The sequence below is a fragment of the Hyperolius riggenbachi genome, chromosome 12 (assembly GCF_040937935.1).
Source record: "Hyperolius riggenbachi isolate aHypRig1 chromosome 12, aHypRig1.pri, whole genome shotgun sequence".
Lineage (NCBI taxonomy): Eukaryota > Metazoa > Chordata > Amphibia > Anura > Hyperoliidae > Hyperolius > Hyperolius riggenbachi.
This window is the reverse complement of record NC_090657.1, coordinates 154,679,621-154,695,067: the sequence shown is the minus strand read 5'-3', so window position 1 is coordinate 154,695,067 and position 15,447 is coordinate 154,679,621. Positions and strand designations below refer to the sequence as shown.

Here is a 15,447-nt window from a genome sequence, read left to right as displayed (position 1 = left end):
AGCCAGATACTTCCCCGACTTATTGCCTGACTCATAAAAAATTCTTTTGTCTGACAAAATTTTTCGCTTGGCTTCAGTGAAAAGGAGGTGGTATAATTTTGATCTGGTCTCATTCAATTCAGAGAGTGTTTGAGAGGCCAAGGAGTGTTTATGAAGATTTTCTAGCCTCTTGATGTCATTGGTCAGTTTTTGAATCCCTTCTTCCCTTTCCCTTTTAAGCTGTGTTCCCAATCTTATAAAGTGACCCCTCACCACAGCTTTGTGTGCTTCCCACACCGTAAGGGCCGACACTTCAGGACTGTTGTTTAAGGCAAAATAGTCAGATAGGATTGAGGAAATTTTCTCTGAATTATGTTTGTCAGTTAGTATGTTAGGATTTAGATGCCAGCACCATGATTTAGTGATCTTTACTGGGAATCGCAGAGTTAAAAAAACAGGTGCATGATTTGAGATAGTCTTAGATCCTATCGAGGAGTCTTGTATCAAGGCTAAATCTCGTTGAGGTAGGAGGATGTAGTCAATTCTCGTATGTTTATTATGGATTGGCGAAAAGAAGGTAAAATCCTTCTCTGTAGGGTGTGTTATTCGCCAAGAGTCCATCAGTGTCAACCCCTGAAGTGCGGTTTTGATTAGCTTTTAAGCTCTATACGATAGGGAGGATGTACCATTAGAACAGTCAATCAAAGGGTTGAGGGGAATGTTGAGGTCTCCTTTAGGATCAAAATGCCCTTACTGAAGTTCAATAGTTCAGAGGTAACTGATCTGATAAAGGAGGGTTGGTGTCGGTTCGGTGCATATACCGAAGCAAAAGTTAGTTGTCTCTCTCCGATCTTCCCTCTAACAAGGAGAAATCTGCCATCCGGGTCTCTCCTGACATCTTCAAGTATGAATGGGACTGTGTTGTGGAATAGAATGGATACTCCTTTTGTTTTAGTGGTAGGGGAAGTAGAGTGTAGTGCTATCTGGAAGGATTGATTAAGTTTTGAAGGTATATGGTTAGCTCTAAAATGCGTCTCTTGCAAAAGTGCTATTTTGACTTTTTCTCTACGCAATAAATCAAACAGCATGGACCTTTTCTCGGGAGTATTCATCCCGTTGACATTGAGTGACATGATCTTCCATGTCTCCCATCTAGAGATGGAATTGGTGTCGTGGGGGGGAGAATGAGACATGATCGGACAGACCTGATCCCTGCCCAAGGGGGCAACCGGAAGAGAGACAACCTCAAATAGCAGGAGAGAACTCAAAGGAAAAAGGAGTAAGAAAAGAGAGAGGAAGGGTAAATGTTTGCACATGGGAGTGATAAATAAAGGTCTCGTCAGGTATAAGGTGGTCAGGTTACTGAACCCACTCGGGAACGACTTGGGTGGTCGCTCCTGAATCCTCGGTGGGAAATAAAGCCAGTATATACCAGGTATATACTGAGTGGGAGTAGTGAGCGTCAACAAATACAATGACAGAAAGTCCTAAACAACCCGCCATACCACCATATACTTATATATTTCTAACCTTTCCATCTATCCCCGGCCTGATATTATCGCCAACTCAGGGGTAAGGTACGGTAAGCACACATTAAAAAGGAAAAAAAAAAAAAAAGATAAAACAGACAACTGAGAGGTATTTTGAGATCTTAACCTAGTGCTTCACCTCATTGGGCTTGTCTGGCGAATCCAGACGTGACTGTAAGATTATAACCTTCTAGGAGCATACATATTAGAACATATCCTTGATTCTGTAGTTCTGTAGGTGTCTCATGGCACTACAAGCAACAACACGGAGAGGGTAGGGGGAAGGGGGGGGGGGAAGTGAACAGGGAAACAACAAACTAGGAGAGAGGAGTCTGATAGGGTAAGACATAGAGAGGGGACACCTGACATGTCACACGATGTACATATAATACAAATTGATCTTAAGCATTTGTGTATATCATATAAGCGGGATATCTATTAATCCAACATTTAGGTTATCTGTCTATCCCCCTCTCCCACTCCCCCCCCCCCCACCCCCACCCCCCGTAGTAGAAAGCACAACGGTGCAACATTAGCGAATTAGGCAGACTCTGCCAATTATCAAGATTTCCCCTTTTTCTATCTATGCGAGCATGTACTTAAAGCATGAAAGTCACTGTTCGTGCTAAGGCCTGTTTCTTAGATGAGGAACTTATGAAAGGAAGAGAAAATAGGAGGGAGGGTCAGTCTTCATCCGAAGTGTCAGCATTGCCCTCTGCGTTTGCATCCCTCTCGGTGTTGCCCGGTTGGGAACCCTCCGTTGCAGAGATCTGCGGCTGCAGGGTATCCCCTGTTTGAAGATCCTGTACTGCCCCTATGCCGTCCCAGTTAGGAATCTTGATTGTGGGTAGGCCCAAGTCGGTGCAGAAGTCTGCAAGACCCGCGGAGTGTCTTAGTGTAAACAGCTTGCCACCAGCAAATACTGCTAAAGCAAAAGGGAACCTCCAATGATATGTCAGACCTTTCTCTCTTATGGCCTTGAGCAATGGCTGTAGAGCACGTCTTTTTGCCAGCGTAATAGCGGACAGATCATGGTAAAGATGAATAGTATGATCATTGAACAAGATCTCGTCTTGATTCCTGGCAGCGCGCATAATCTCATCTTTAAGTGGGGACGATTCTAAGCAACAGATGATGTCTCTGGGCTTGTCATTATCGATGTTGCGAGGTTTAAGAGCTCTGTGTGCTCTAACATAACCAATCTCAGTGTCTGAGGGTTTCTCAAGAAGGTTGTTAAAAATGGTTGATAGTGCTGGCTTTATCTGATCGTTAACCACTGACTCAGGGACCCCTCTGACCCTTATGTTGCAGCGTCTTCCCCTATTGTCCAAGTCCTCCAGATGAGAGGAGTGTGTTAATAGCAGGTTGTTATGTGTGACCGCCGTTTTCTGAAGCACACTGATCTGGGTATCTCTCTTGGAGCCTGCGGCCTCTAGAGTGTTTAAGCGGTTTCCTATAACGGCCACTTCCGCGCGCACTCCGGCTATGGCTGCATGAAGAGAGGTTTTAATGTCCTCCGCCATCGCTCGGATGTCTGCCAGGGTAGCGGTTTTATGTTGCTTATCACCCACCTTCTGGATCTGCGTTGGGGAAGAGTCTGGGGAAGGCTGCGTTACTCGCGTCTCCTTAGCCGGCGCCATCTTGGAAGCCTGGGGTGCGGCCTTCCGCGGTTTAAAGATCTCCGGTACCGTTCTCCCAGATTGAGCGAACGAGGGTCCAGGGTCAGCTGAGGTGGTCTGTGAGCTCCGCGTGCTTCTCATGCCAAGCCGGGGGTAGAACGGTGCTGATTACAGGGTGCTTATGGTGGGTGTAGTGCGGGAGCTCTGGATCAAGCGGCCATCTCTCGTCGGCGCCAAGCCACGCCCCCCGATCCAATCACTTTTAACTGGTATGTGCATGCTTCACTTAAAGGGATACTGTAGAGGGGTCGGGGGAAAATGAGTTGAACTTACCCGGGGCTTCTAATGGTCCCCCGCAGGCATCCTGTGCCCGCACAGCCGCTCACCGATGCTCCGGCCCCGCCTCCGGTTCACTTCTGTAATTTCTGACTTTAAAGTCCGAAAACCCCTGCGCCTGCGTTGCCGTGTCCTCGCTTCCCCTGATGTCACCAGGAGCGTACTGCGCAGGCACAGACCATACTGGGCTTGTGCTATACACTCCTGGTGACATCAGCGGGAACGAGGACACGGCAACGCAGGCGCAGGGGTTTTCTGACTTTAAAGTCTGAAATTCCAGAAGTGAGCCAGAGGCGGAGCATTGGTGAGTGGCTGCGCGGGCACAGGATGTCTGCGGGGGACCATTACAAGCCACGGGTAAGTTCAGCTCATTTTCCCCCGCCCCTCCCTACAGTATTCCTTTAAAGCATATTTGATGTTACAAGTTGTGACCCACATGCATTCACGCATTTGAATTAAAGCAACGATCAATTGTGCCGTCTTTTCTTTTTGGCGCCAAATTGTGTATAGGCCTCCTAGTGACTCACAAAAGTGTGTCCCAGCTTTTCAACTCCATGATAGCATGGCTCAGTGTTCCAGTCTTAGGATATGCCGCTATGGTGGCAAGGCTGCACGGTAGTGCTATAACTAGTGCAACAAGCATCAGTGGTTATACAGGCTCTAAACCGGTAAATGACATGTGAATCATTCTGTATCGGTTGTGATGCATGGTGGAGGGTAATGTCCGTTTCTCTTTTCTTTTGGGTTATTGCACAAGATGAGCGATATTCATTAAGCTACGGTGAAACCTACACACACACATTCAATTTACTGCCGTTTGCACAAGCAACAGGCACGAGTGGCACAGCTTGATTTAGGTGCACAAATGGGGTTGTGGCTAGATTGTACATTTTTCCTGAGATTAGTGAATCTGACCCATTGTTGGACTTTGAAAACTGGAGGATGTGGCAGTGACTTAACCCACTTTCTCTGTTTTGTGCAGGAAAGATTCTGTGAGGCCATCTCCTCCCTTGTCTGCCCATCCGCGCAGAGGCAAGCGCATTGCATCTCAGGTGAAGCACTTTGCTTTTGACCGCAAGAAGCGTCTTTATGGCCTGGGTGTGGTTGGGAACTGGCTGAACAGAACCTACAGGCGAAGCATAAGCAGCACGGTACAGACCCAACTGGAACATATTGACAGCCACAGGTGAGAAGTGATATGATATGATCGGAGTGGAGCATTCACAGTTCAGCTGCAGCATGATTGAACATTTTCTGTGATCAGTTAATGTCTGTACATCAGGCAAGTGTACCAGTAATTCCAGCTACACAGAAGTACCCAGTGGAAAGAAGTCAGAAGAGATTACCCTCGGATATGTTTATGTCCTCAGGATGCATCCTCTGACCAGCTTCTGCCACAGCATGGGTCAGCACAGCTAGCTTTGTGTGGGCAACTGACTGGCATATCCTGCCTCTAGGAGAAGAGACAATTTACTTTTTGCTGTCAAATTGGGACAAAAGAATTCTTGCTGCAAATGCTTAAAGGACCACCAACCCCAAAAATGTAAAATGCATGTAAACACGTACAAATAAGAAGTACGTTTCTCCCAGAGTAAAATGAGCCATAAATGACTTTTCTCCTACGTTGCTGTCACTTACAGTAGGTAGTAGAAATCTGACAGAGCCAATACATTCTTTATAAATACACTCCCTGAAAAGGATTCGTACAAAATGCTGGCCAGCCTCCCTGCTCCCTGCACACTTTTTTGGGCAGTTGGACAGAGCAAATTTATTTGAACATAAAGAAAACCCTGACCCCCCCCCTTCCTTTTTTCTCACACACAAGATGTGCAATTCTAAAACCTGTCAGTTCTGTCCGATTTCTACTACCTAATGAAAGTGACAACAACACAGGAGAAAAGTAATTTATGGCTCATTTTACTCTGCAAGAAACAAACTTCTTATTTGTAAATCTTTACATAGATTTTAAAATTGTAAATTGTTTTGTGGTAGCGGTCCTTTAAGTCGGCCTTTGACCCTTGCAGTCTTAACTCGGGCCTCTGTTCCACAGGCGGCTGAACTGCTTGTTTGTCAAGCAGCTCAGTCACCCCGCTTTAGGCCACAAGTGTCATTTGGCTGCAATTACATGCAGCCTAATAGCAGCGCTCGGTAACGCTACACGTGTTGCATTCGAAAACCAGCAGCTTTACTTGGTGGCAAAAAAGGTCTGTTACAACTGAGCACGGCAAGTGCCATGGTCTGATGCAACTACATGAAGGAGGGGGGGGTGGCTGTCCACCGGGTGTGTCAAGCACTAGCAAGCGCCCAGCTGGTGGACGAAAGCAGCAGGCAGGATGTGAATTCACCGCCTTCAGCTGCTTGTGGAAAAGAGGCCTCTTAGCAGCCCTTTGCTAGTCGAGACTTTTTTTTTTCTTTTTGAAGGTTGCTCGCATTCCCCTACACCCCACATTCCCTCAATTCAGCCACAAGCATCTAACATCTGCTAATCATCTCAGTAACTTTCCATTAAAGAGACACTAAAGCGAAAAAAAAACTATGATATTATGATTTATATGTGTAGTACAGCTAAGAACTAAAACATTAAGATCAGATACATCAGTCTAATTGTTTCCAGTACAGGAAGAGTTAAGAAACTCCAGTTATCTCTATACAAAAAAGCCATTATCTCTACGACTTTCAAAAGTCGTGGAGAGGGCTGTTTTCTGACTTTTATTATCTCAACTGTTAGTTAACTATTTACTTTTCCTCTAGCAGAGGAGAGTTCATTAGTTCACAGACTGCTCTGAAAGAATCATTTTGAATGCTGAGTGTTGTGTAATCTGCACATATTAGAGAATGATGCAATGTTCGAAAAACACTATATACTTGAAAATAAAAATATGAGTATTTTATTTGCTGCTAATCGTCTAGTAATTATTCATAGTACACAACCAATTCATTATATCATATATTTTTTCCCGCTTCAGTGTCTCTTTAAGAAATGTTTTTTTTTAGAAAGTTTATCATGGTGTGGCTAATTTCTCAGAGTAGAGAGAATATTTTTTTCTATAGTTCCACTTTACTAAGATGGGCTATTTTTTTTTTTTAATTACTCCAATCTTTCTTTACCACTACAGTTTAAAGGGACTCCGAGCAGTGCAGAAACTATGGAAAGATGCACATCATTTTAAAGCTCTCTTTCTCCTCTTTCCAATGATATATAAACCGCCACCCTGCGCCTTTTAGTTTTCGCCATTTTCGCGATTGAAATTGCCGCGGCCGCGATTTCGATCGCGAAAATAGAGAAAACTAAAATGCGTAGGGCAACGATTTAGGTGTCGTCAGAAAGAGGAGAAAGAGAGCTTTAAAATGATATCCATCAAGCCATAGTTATATTGTATTACACAGGGCGACTTTTTGTTAAAGTCAGCAGCTGCATTCAGCAGAATGGAGCTGCTGACACTGGGAAAAGTGTCGTCCTGTGTAATACAATATAACTATGGCTTGATGGATATCATTTTAAAGCTCTCTTTCTCCTCTTTCTGACGACACCTAAATCGTTGCCCTACACCTTTTAGTTTTCTCTATTTTCGCGATCGAAATCGCGGCCGCAGCAATTTCAATTGCGAAAATAGCAAAAACTAAAAGACGTAGGGTGGTGGTTTATATATCATTGGAAAGAGGAGAAAGAGAGCTTTAAAATGATATGCATCTTTCCATAGTTTCTGCACTGCTCGGAGTCCCTTTAATGGCATGAAATGCTAAAAATGTTTGTAACACTTTTTACCTATTGGACTCAAAGCTCTTGAAAGCTGCAGCTGCTCAGGGCATGCCCAGTAGGCCACCCTGGAACATTAGGGAGTCTTCTTGCCCAAGGATTCGAACCCTGGTCTCCATTATTAAAGCTAGCATCCTTGCAAACACCAATTTAATCCCTGCCTAAAACTGAGACCAGCACGAATAATTTTCAGGGTCAGGTAAATTCATTTTAACTGATCTTTCAATGCGTCCTTCTCATTCGTTCAATTGACTCTGACTCTTCTTGACCATATGCACTTCCGCACGCCAGATGTCTCTGTCAATCACTGCTTCTTTCAGCTGTTGCATAGACATGTTCATAGCTTCTCATATGCTGTCTATTCATCTTAGCCTCTGTGATTTTTCAATGCATATTATGAGCAAATAAAAGTATTTTAGTATTAATGACCAAAACAATGTATTCTGGGACACTTCTACTTAAAGTGTACCCAAGACCACAAAAAAATATATATATATATACATATCTGGGGCTTCCTCCAGCCCCTTACAGGCTCATCTGTCCCTTGCCGTCCTCTCAGGCCGTCTGGATCCTCGACTAACCGTCCGGGAACTTATCCAGTCAGGGCCAGTCGGCGCAGGAGCAGTCAGGCCCCGCGTGCTGTACTGGCGACGGGAGTGTGAGGGGGCGTGTGGCCAAGCTGCGTATGTGCAGTTCCCCTGACTCTATGAATTCCTGGTCTGCTAGTGGAGGATCCAGGCGGCCTGGGAGGACAGCGAGGGACTGATGAGCCTGAAGGGGGCTGGAGGAAGCCCCAGGTTTTGTATATTTTTTTCCCATGATCTCAGGTTTCCTTTAAAGTAAAGGGGAAACGCTCTGGGTCCTGGAGAGGCTTTCCTGTCAGCTCAGCCAGGCCAGTCTGGGGATGGGACCCCCAAGTGCAGCCTCCTTGCACGGACCCCCTCGGGCTCCAGTGGAAAAAAGCCACGCCTGATTAGGTCTGTGCTACTGCCACTAGCATGGACCCGATGGGGCTCTTCTGTTCCTGCTGGAACCCGCAGGAGTCCATGCTACTTTGTATGTGTGAGCTGTCCACAAGCACTTTTGAGGGGGTCTCAGTGCTGGAATGAGCCAGTGGAGGAGGACGGGGGAAGCCTTTCCAGAGTCCATAGGCTTCCCCCTCCCAAGCGGAGAACCCTGTAGGGGCACTTTTTGTCCTTACAGCAACACTTTAACGTTTCACAACATTCTACATTAAATAAAAATGCTAACTCAGTAAAAGTAATATTTATGTAGCATTGCAGTGTGTAAGTCGGTGGTGATAAAATACATATAACTATCTCCAGTTTGTCTCTTTATGTAGGCCGTACTTTACCTACTGGATAACGTTTGTTCACCTGCTGATCACTTTACTTGCTATCGGTACATATGGCATCGCACCCATTGGCTTTGCACAGCACACCACCACTGAACTGGTAGGTTGTTTGCCTAATGTTTGTTATTTATGAGCCATGTTAAAGAGGAACTGATATCCTGGTTTTTGGTTAGATTGACTGGTACCTCTATTTAGGTGCCCTGAACAGTGAATTCAGCCAGGCTCAATGTCCACACCTGAGAACTGAAGAATTCTCCAAAAGAAGTCAATCTGGGCAAAACATTTGTTCTTTTTTCTCTCCCCTCTTCATACGAAAAAGCAGCATCCTCACTTAGCCAAGCCAAACCCTTCCGAGCAAGTCTCTGTGCTGAGTGCTTGTTGGTTGATGTCAGTATCTTGGTTTAGATAGCATAAATGTGTGCCGATAACAAGCATTTTACTCTGAAATTATTTTGTTGTGGTTGGGGTTTTGCAGTGTTCTTTAAACGACTTAAAATTAACCTTTGTCCAGTAATCTACTACAGCCTTCTACACATGCTAGGTTAAATGCTAAAGACCACCTCGTCGAGAATGAACCATGGCTATAGCCGCAAGCCCAACACCTCGGTCAGCGATCTGCCAGGCGGATCAAGTTGACCTATGCTGGCAGAGACAATCGTTCTCTCACTCATGCACCGCTCCATTATTCCGCTATTTTACTGAACAACCCGCAATGGATGTCAGTAAGCCCACAGATAACAGCATTAAGTTTTTAATTCCTGTATTTTTAAGTTTTTCGTTTTACCTCCTATGTCCAGGTACACTTTAACACCCAACTGAACACAATACAAAACAAGGCAAATGTTAATGGACATCAGGAAGATAATTAAATATAGCCACTGTTAAGGGGGGGGGGGGGGGGGGGGGGAGAAAAGGAGTGTGGACAGAATACCTTTTCTTCATGGGCCATATGACTTGCCATTACAGTGCATGTTGCTTCCTCTCTGGATTCTTTTTTTGGGTGTGGTCATTAGGTTTGACTAGTTGACACCCGAGGTGAAAAGAGACAAAAATGCTTCACTTCATTCCCCAGCACTCTTACAGGAACCTAAAAAAATGTGGCCCATATGCAATTAACTTTTTCTCCTAAGAGACAATTTTTCACATTCTTTTTAAAATATCTTTTTAGCACTTTGCAATTGAAAAAGTAGTAAACAGTAGGTGAAAAGGTACTATCACAATAATTTTTTCGTATTTTCTTATTTACTGTTGGTTTAAAGCTTATTATATTGACAAGGGCTCATGTGCAATTCAGTTTTCTCCTAGGTGATATTTTCAGACCTGGTCATAAAATGCTTTTTAAACCACCAGCAATCAAGAAAATACTCAAAATAGTTTTGATAGTACTTTTTTTTTTACTAACTTTTGGGTACTTTTTCAGTTGTAAAATGCTTAAAAGTTTTAAAGAGAATATGAAAATCATCTCCTAGGAGAAAACTCAGGAGATAAGGTTTATTGCATATGAGAGCATGTGTCTGCATGAAGAGTTGCAGTGTAGTTCATTGGACTTAGTAATTGAGTAATTTTAAGGGCCGGTTCACACAGGAGCTTGCACAACCTTTACTGCCAGCTGTGGCGCTGGCCATTCGAGTACCACAATTTCCTGCCATTTACCATTGTTTGCGTTTTTATCCTTGTTTTTGACATGATTTCAGCCAACCTTTGAAGCAACAGGCTGCTTCTGGGGTCGCTTACCACTGCGTCTCCATGTCCACCCGCAGGGGAGAAAAACGGGACGACTCTAAAAGCCACTGAGATGCTAAATTTAACCGAGATGCCACCAGAGACCTTTGTGAATTGTCACTAAAGGGAATCTGCTCAGGCTTTAGAGGTCTGACGTTTATGTAGATAAGGTGCACAGCTGCCGGCAAGGAGAGCTACACCATAGGTGTTTGAATTTTAGAAGTTAAGTTCCAAAAGTGATACTTTAAAGAGAATCTGAAATGAACAAGAAACAGAAGTTCCCTAGAAAACCGCACCACTCAGATAATATCTATTAATATACTCACATCTTTATTCAAAAAAACATATATAAAAACACTTTAAAACAATGAACGGTAGCCATGCTGGATATAAAGCCAATCAGCAATGGTGCATATAAATGGAAATCACACATATAAATCCTGGGCTGATTGATCCATACAAATTACTGACCACAAAAGTAATCACAGTTACACAGATGGCATAATAAATGAAAAGAGATCACATGGCCATTCAGATAATCAGTCAATACAAAGGTTACCGCAGCAAAGTGTAAAAATGTGCAAAAACAAACCAATAATTATTATATCATAAGGTGCAGAGAAGGTCCAGAAAGTGGACAAAGGAAACACAGGGCAACAATAAGTGCAGATGCAAGAAGAAATAAAGTGCAAGATAGTGCATAAGACAGTGTATACACACTGACAGGAAAGTGCTGCTGCTTACCGATAGAAAGGTCAGTAGAGGAATTGGGGCATGGCATCCACCACTAGCCAGTCTGGCTAGTGGTGGATGCCATGCCCCAATTCCTGTGTAACTGTGATTACTTTTGTGGTCAGTAATTTGTATAGATCAATCAGCCCAGGATTTATATGTGTGATTTCCACACCTTTATATGCACCATTGTTGATTGGCTTTATATCCAGCATGGCTACCGTTCATTGTTTTAAAGTGTTTTTATATATGTTTTTTTGAATAAAGATGTGAGTATATTAATAGATATTATCTGAGTGGTGCGGTTTTCTAGGGAACTTCTGTTTCTTGTTCATTTCTGATTGCTTTATTGTTCCTTTCTGCACACTCTAATATTGTTATACGTAATTCTTTGATTTTGTGAGTGATGGTGCTTGCCCGCTTGTGTGTGTTGGTCATGGTTAAAGAGAATCTGTAACTTCGAGACCATCATGGAACGGAGGAGGATGGGGAAGCCTCGTTAGGATCCAGAGGCTTCCCCCTCCCTGGGTAAATACCCCCCAGGGGCACTTTTTAAAGTTAAGGTCCGTACACACGCCGGACTGGAGGCAACGACGGGTCCGTCGTCACCTCCCGCTGGGTGGGCGTTCCAACGACAGTCCGGCGTGTGTACGCACTGTCGGCGGACTGATATGGCTGTTTCTGAGCGATCCGATCGCTCAGAAACAGCCGTATCAGTCCGCTGACAGTGCGTACACACGCCGGACTGTCGTTGGAACGCCCACCCAGCGGGAGGTGACGACGGACCCGTCGTTGCCTCCAGTCTGGCGTGTGTACGGACCTTAAAGAGAGTCTGAAGCGAGAATAAATCTCGCTTCAGACCTCATAGATAGCAGGGGCACGTGTGCCCCTGCTAAAACGCCGCTATAGCGCGGCTTAACGGGAGTCCCTTCACCCCCAAATCCCCCTCGATATACCCGGGGAGCGCTTCCTGGTTGGGGCAGGGCTAGCCGCCGCAGCCCTGCCCCACGCGCGTCTGTCAGCGCGTATCTCCGCCTCTCCCCCGCCCCTCTCAGTCTTCCTTCACTGAGAGGGGCGGGGGAGAGGCGGCGATGCGCCGCTGACAGACGCGACTGGAGGCAGGGCTGCAGCCGTTAGCCCTGCCTCCAGGAAGCAATAAATCACGACCAAATCTGCGACCAAGTGTCGCAGTGGTCGTTTTGGGGGTGAAGGGACCCCCGTTAAGCCGCGCTATAGCGGCGGTTTAGCTATTTATGAGCTCTGAAGCGAGATTTATTCTCGCTTCAGAGTCTCTTTAAGTCTCTTTAAAGCGGATCCAAGATGAAAAACTAACTGGAACAAGTAACTTGTCTAGATATCTTATCTAAAGTTTAGATAGTTTACACAGCAAATCTAGCTGCAAACAGCTTTAATAGAAAATTATCTCTTCCTGTGATACAATGACAGCAGCCATGTTGTTTGTAAACATTACACAGAGGCAGGCTTATCTGGATCTTGATCACTAAGCCTGTGGAAAAAAACTAATCCCCCTCCTCCCCTCTGCCTCTGAAATCAATGGCTAGTAACCCCTCCTCCTGCCCAGACTGAGCTCCCATGAGCCCTTGCTACGGCCAAGGCTCTCTGAAAACCTGTGGGCGTGGTTTATTTAGTTTATAGGGAATTAGAGTATTAAAACAAAGTATTTGGCTTGAGGAATGCCCTATAAACAATAGGAAAGGAACACAATAATGCAATGAGTAAAAGTTCACCTCGGATCCACTTTAAGGCCCAGTGCACACCAAAACCGCTAGCAGATCGTCAAAACGCTAGCGGTTTTGGGAGCAGAGAGCAGATATTTGGCCGGGTGCACACCAAGCGGATTTTGTATGCGATCCACCAGCCGCATCAGTCAGTGAAAACGCTTGGCTATTGTATTTCAATGTGTGGTGCACACCGGCGGTTTGAGGTTTTTTAGCAAACCGCAAACGCGCAGCAGGAGGCGCGTTTGCGGCTTGGCAAAAACCTCAAACCGCCGGTGTGCACCATCCCATTGCAATACATTAGCCAAGCATTTTTCCAGGCGATGCGGCCGGCGGATCGCTCCAAAAACCGCTCGGTGTGCACTGGGCCTAAGTTTTAAGTTTCATTTGTAGTGTTACACATGAGGAAATTTGCATTGTTTAAGTCCTCTTTAATGGTCTTCTCATCTTCCATGTACTCATCAGTTAACAGTCTAAAATGGTGGGATGCTAAGTCAGTTGTTTGAAAATGTATTCATGCACTAAAGCAGTGGATTTTCTCTCGCAGGCTAGGTTTGTGTGATTTATGTGATATTTTACTGCTCCTACATTGAAAATGGTGTTGCAATAAAATAAATCTTTTTCACGTATTTTGTGTTTAGGTCCTAAGGAATAAAGGGGTGTATGAGAGTGTGAAGTACACACAGCAGGAAAACTTCTGGATAGGCCCCAGTTCGGTAAGTGTGTTAATACTAGCCCTGTATGCACATTTATGGATAGCATAAGATCTCCTTTATCATAAATTCTTTTCTGCTCATTGACATTAAAGCAAACCTGAACTCAGAATTTCCTTTAAAAGATAAGCAACAGTAAAATAACTTTTAAAAAAATATTTTTGTTACAGCTTACAGAACTCCTGCAATAAATATGCAGTCTACTTCCTGCTTTCATGAAAGCAGACAAAGGGTTTACTTCCTGTGATACATACTAGCTGTGTCTTCTGAGGACTGCTGAATTTCTGTGCTGACACCGCTGAGAGATCAAATTACACTTGTGATTACTTGAAGATGAGGAGGAATTAGACAGGCTCTGCTCTCTAAAACACACACAAGGTGCAATTCTGTTTTATTGTGCAAGAGTTCAGGTCCACTTTAACCACTAGCCGCGTTTGCGTCAGTATATCTACGCCACGCGGGAAGACTGCTCCCGTTCCTGGGGTGTAGATATTAGTCTTTAGAATTCAATTCGCAACCCACAGTTCCCATTCACCGATCAATGTGATCAAGGCTCAATTAATGAATGGAAGCCTATGGGCGAAAAAAAAAAATTGTTGTCAGCTGCACGCATGCACAGAGTGACGCAAATACGAGGGAAGCCAAGAAACCCAGTAATGTACTCATTGTCCAGCAGGGAGTACGTCACTGGGCGACTGGGGAGGGGCGCCTGCATCGCTATGTTTTATGATCTTTTCGGTGCACTCTGCCGCAGGGTTTTGGGGGCGTTACGGTGCAAGGGGGCCGGCACCTTATTTCAGTAAGGGGTAACTGTTACAAATCTATATTGTGGCGCACAGGGGTGTCTAGCAACCTATATAACTGCCTCTGGGAGAAGTAATGCATTATTGAGTTATGCTCCCAATAGAAGCTGGTTATCCTATTTTATATAGAAGCTATAGTATCCCTATATACAAGCCTGGTGGTTCTACTTCCCATAACTTCATAAAGAATTATTACTATGGAAGGTTGCTATTCAGCTAGCTCTTACCATATATACTCGCACATAAGCCGACCTGCATATAAGCTGAGGAAAGGGGTTGACTTGCGTATAAGCCCACTACTCAGTATAGCCCCCTACACAGTAGCCTGATTTGCCCTCAGTGCAAGTCATTCCCTCTCCTCATAGCCAGATGTGCCCTGTGGATGATACAGCTGTGTCTCAAGAAGCCACTAGATAGCATCATAGATATGAGACACAGTGATTGCCACACAGGAAGAATCCTGTTACTTGCACCACTGACACGTTTCTTTCGCGCTCCAATTCACAAGCCAGGGGACACAGGTAGTCTTGAGCAGCGCACTCTGCACACCATGTTGCAGGGGATGGGGGGCACAGACACAGCAGGGAGCCAGCTGGCAAGAGCAGGATTACTAGTCCTTAAAGGACTTACGAGGCCAAATTCTGCCCCCAAAACCTTAAAAAAGTTAACTACCTGTATGAGTTTGTATGGCACGGAGGACGCCGTCCGCGCCCTCCATGCCGTTCCGCCCGGTCCCCTCTGCGCAATAGTCCCCCGAAAGGCTGCGACCCCACGGTCCGGGTCGGGATCTGCAGCCGGCAGAAAGATGGCCGCCGGAGCTGGCCACGGCTGCACAGTCCGCATAGCCGCTACTGCGGCTGCGCAGCTCCAGGGCCAACCCCCACGATCCACGTAAAAGGCAGCGTGGATCGGAGGGTTGGCCCTAGAGCTGCGCAGCCGCAGTAGCGGCTATGCGGACTGCGCAGCCGTGGCCAGCTCCGGCGGCCATCTTTCTGCAGGCTGCAGCTCCCGACCCGGACCGTGGGGTCGCAGCCTTTCGGGGGGCTATTGCGCAGAGGGGACCAGGCGGAACGGCACGGAGGGCGCGGACGGCGTCCTCCGTGCCATACAAACTCATACAGGTAGTTAACTTTTTTAAGGTTTTGGGGGCAGAATTTGGCCTCG

At 45.5% G+C, this 15,447-nt stretch overlaps 1 protein-coding gene across 1 annotated transcript in view; it reads left to right on the top strand.

Moving 5' to 3' along the window:
- Positions 1-15,447, top strand: part of RHBDF2 (rhomboid 5 homolog 2) — a 141,539-nt gene that overhangs the window by 95,959 nt on the left and 30,133 nt on the right. Inside the window, exons 8-10 of the mRNA XM_068264556.1 lie at positions 4,446-4,649; positions 8,563-8,674; positions 13,409-13,483. Coding sequence (XP_068120657.1) covers positions 4,446-4,649; positions 8,563-8,674; positions 13,409-13,483 — 391 coding nt within the window. The remainder of the gene's footprint in view (positions 1-4,445; positions 4,650-8,562; positions 8,675-13,408; positions 13,484-15,447) is intronic.